A 1,723-nucleotide genomic window follows, 5' to 3' on the forward strand; every position below is an offset into this window, starting at 1 on the left:
TGGGCAGCACGGTGGCTCAACTGGTAGAGCTGCTGCCTCTCAGCGAGCAGGTCCCTGGTTCAAACCCCGGTCCAGGGGCCCTTCTGGGTGGAGTTTGCATGTTCTCTCCGTGCGTGTGTGGGTTTCCTCCCACAGACCAAAAACATGCATGTTAGGCTGATTGGTAACTCTAAATTGTCCCTAGGTGAGAGTGAGAGAGTGAATGGTTGTTTGTCTCTATGTGTCCCTGTGATGGACTGGAGACCTGTCCAGGGTGTCCCCCACCCCTCCACAGTGATTGCTGGACATGGGCACCGGCGACCCCCGTGACCCAAAATGGAATAAGCGGGTAAAGAAAATGGATGGATGTTGTTTTTGCTTGCTAGTCCTGGTTCACACTCCTTACTGGTGGTGGCGGTAATGCACCAGAGGTTGTTTGACAACCGCCATAAAAACCAAGAAGAAGAAGTTGATGTTCCGCAGTTGGCGATGGCGGATGTTGTAGAAAATGACAGCATGAAGAATTATAAAATAGCGTCTGAGAAAATAAGCCCGGAGGCCTGTCGCTATCCTTTCTGTGTCGTCTGGACCCCCATCCCCTTTTTATCGTGAGTTACTGTGGACGCAGCCATTATCAGCTCGGCGCCATCATGGTGCAACATTTGACTCAGTCCGCTCTGTGTAGTGAACATGAACTGAAATGGAAACGAGTTTACTTGCATTTATCACATTTACAGGATTAAAGGAAGTAAAACAGATGTGATTTAAAAAATATAAAACAAGTACAACAAAATCCTGCAACAGCAAACATGGCTCGAGACTTGAAGCTGGCATGACGAAATAGAAATACAAGCAAATAATAATGTAAAAATATGTTTTGGGCAATTTACAATAGAAATTTGTTACAGAGTATTTTAGTCTTTAAGGCTTTTGCATTGGTACAATACTTAAAAGTGGACAAATACGAAGAAATATAAGTAAAAAAACGGTAAATCTGGGTTTTAACATGGAAAATTTACAGCTGTGGATGTGAAATTGATCTAATATTACTGTTAAGTCTACAACAAAAACTTTCTTACTTGGAGTATCCTGATGCTGCTCAATAATCCAGGTAGAAAAATCTAAAAAAGTTCAATCTGGTCCTCTGGATGTTCAAAAAACAAAACAAAGCAAAATGACTTGGAGTATTGAAACAGGAGAAACCAAACAGTAAAGATTTAGCATCAAATGGTAGTTCAGTTTCTAACTTTCTGTTCACAAACCAGAAAATGTTCTTCCAGAACAGCTGAGTGTGAGGACAGTCTCAGAACAGCTGAGTGTGAGGACAGTCTCAGAACAGCTGAGTGTGAGGACAGTCCCAGAACAGCTGAGTGTGTGCGGACAGTCTCATAACAGCTGAGTGTGAGCACAGTCTCATAACAGCTGAGTGTGAGGACAGTCTCATAACAGCTGAGTGTGAGGACAGTCTCATAACAGCTGAGTATGTGAGGACAGTCTCATAACAGCTGAGTATGTGAGGACAGTCTCAGAACAGCTGAGTGTGTGAGGACAGTCTCATAACAGCTGAGTATGTGAGGACAGTCTCATAACAGCTGAGTGTGTGAGGACAGTCTCATAACAGCTGAGTGTGTGAGGACAGTCTCAGAACAGCTGAGTGTGAGGACAGTCTCACAACAGCTGAGTATGTGAGGACAGTCTCATAACAGCTGAGTGTGTGAGGACAGTCTCATAACAGCTGAGTGTG

The 1,723-nt window shown here is 44.1% G+C and overlaps 1 protein-coding gene across 1 annotated transcript in view; it reads left to right on the forward strand.

The window, feature by feature from the left end:
• The first annotated feature begins 445 nt into the window (after nt 1-445).
• Nucleotides 446-1,723, forward strand: part of tmem222b (transmembrane protein 222b) — a 27,682-nt gene continuing 26,404 nt past the window's right edge. Inside the window, exon 1 of the mRNA XM_037692813.1 lies at nt 446-587. Within this exon, the coding sequence (XP_037548741.1) occupies nt 469-587 (119 nt within the window). The 5' untranslated portion in view covers nt 446-468. The remainder of the gene's footprint in view (nt 588-1,723) is intronic.

Source organism: Nematolebias whitei, chromosome 19 (assembly GCF_014905685.2).
Source record: "Nematolebias whitei isolate Nwh7 chromosome 19, NemWhi1, whole genome shotgun sequence".
Taxonomy (NCBI): Eukaryota; Metazoa; Chordata; class Actinopteri; order Cyprinodontiformes; family Rivulidae; genus Nematolebias; species Nematolebias whitei.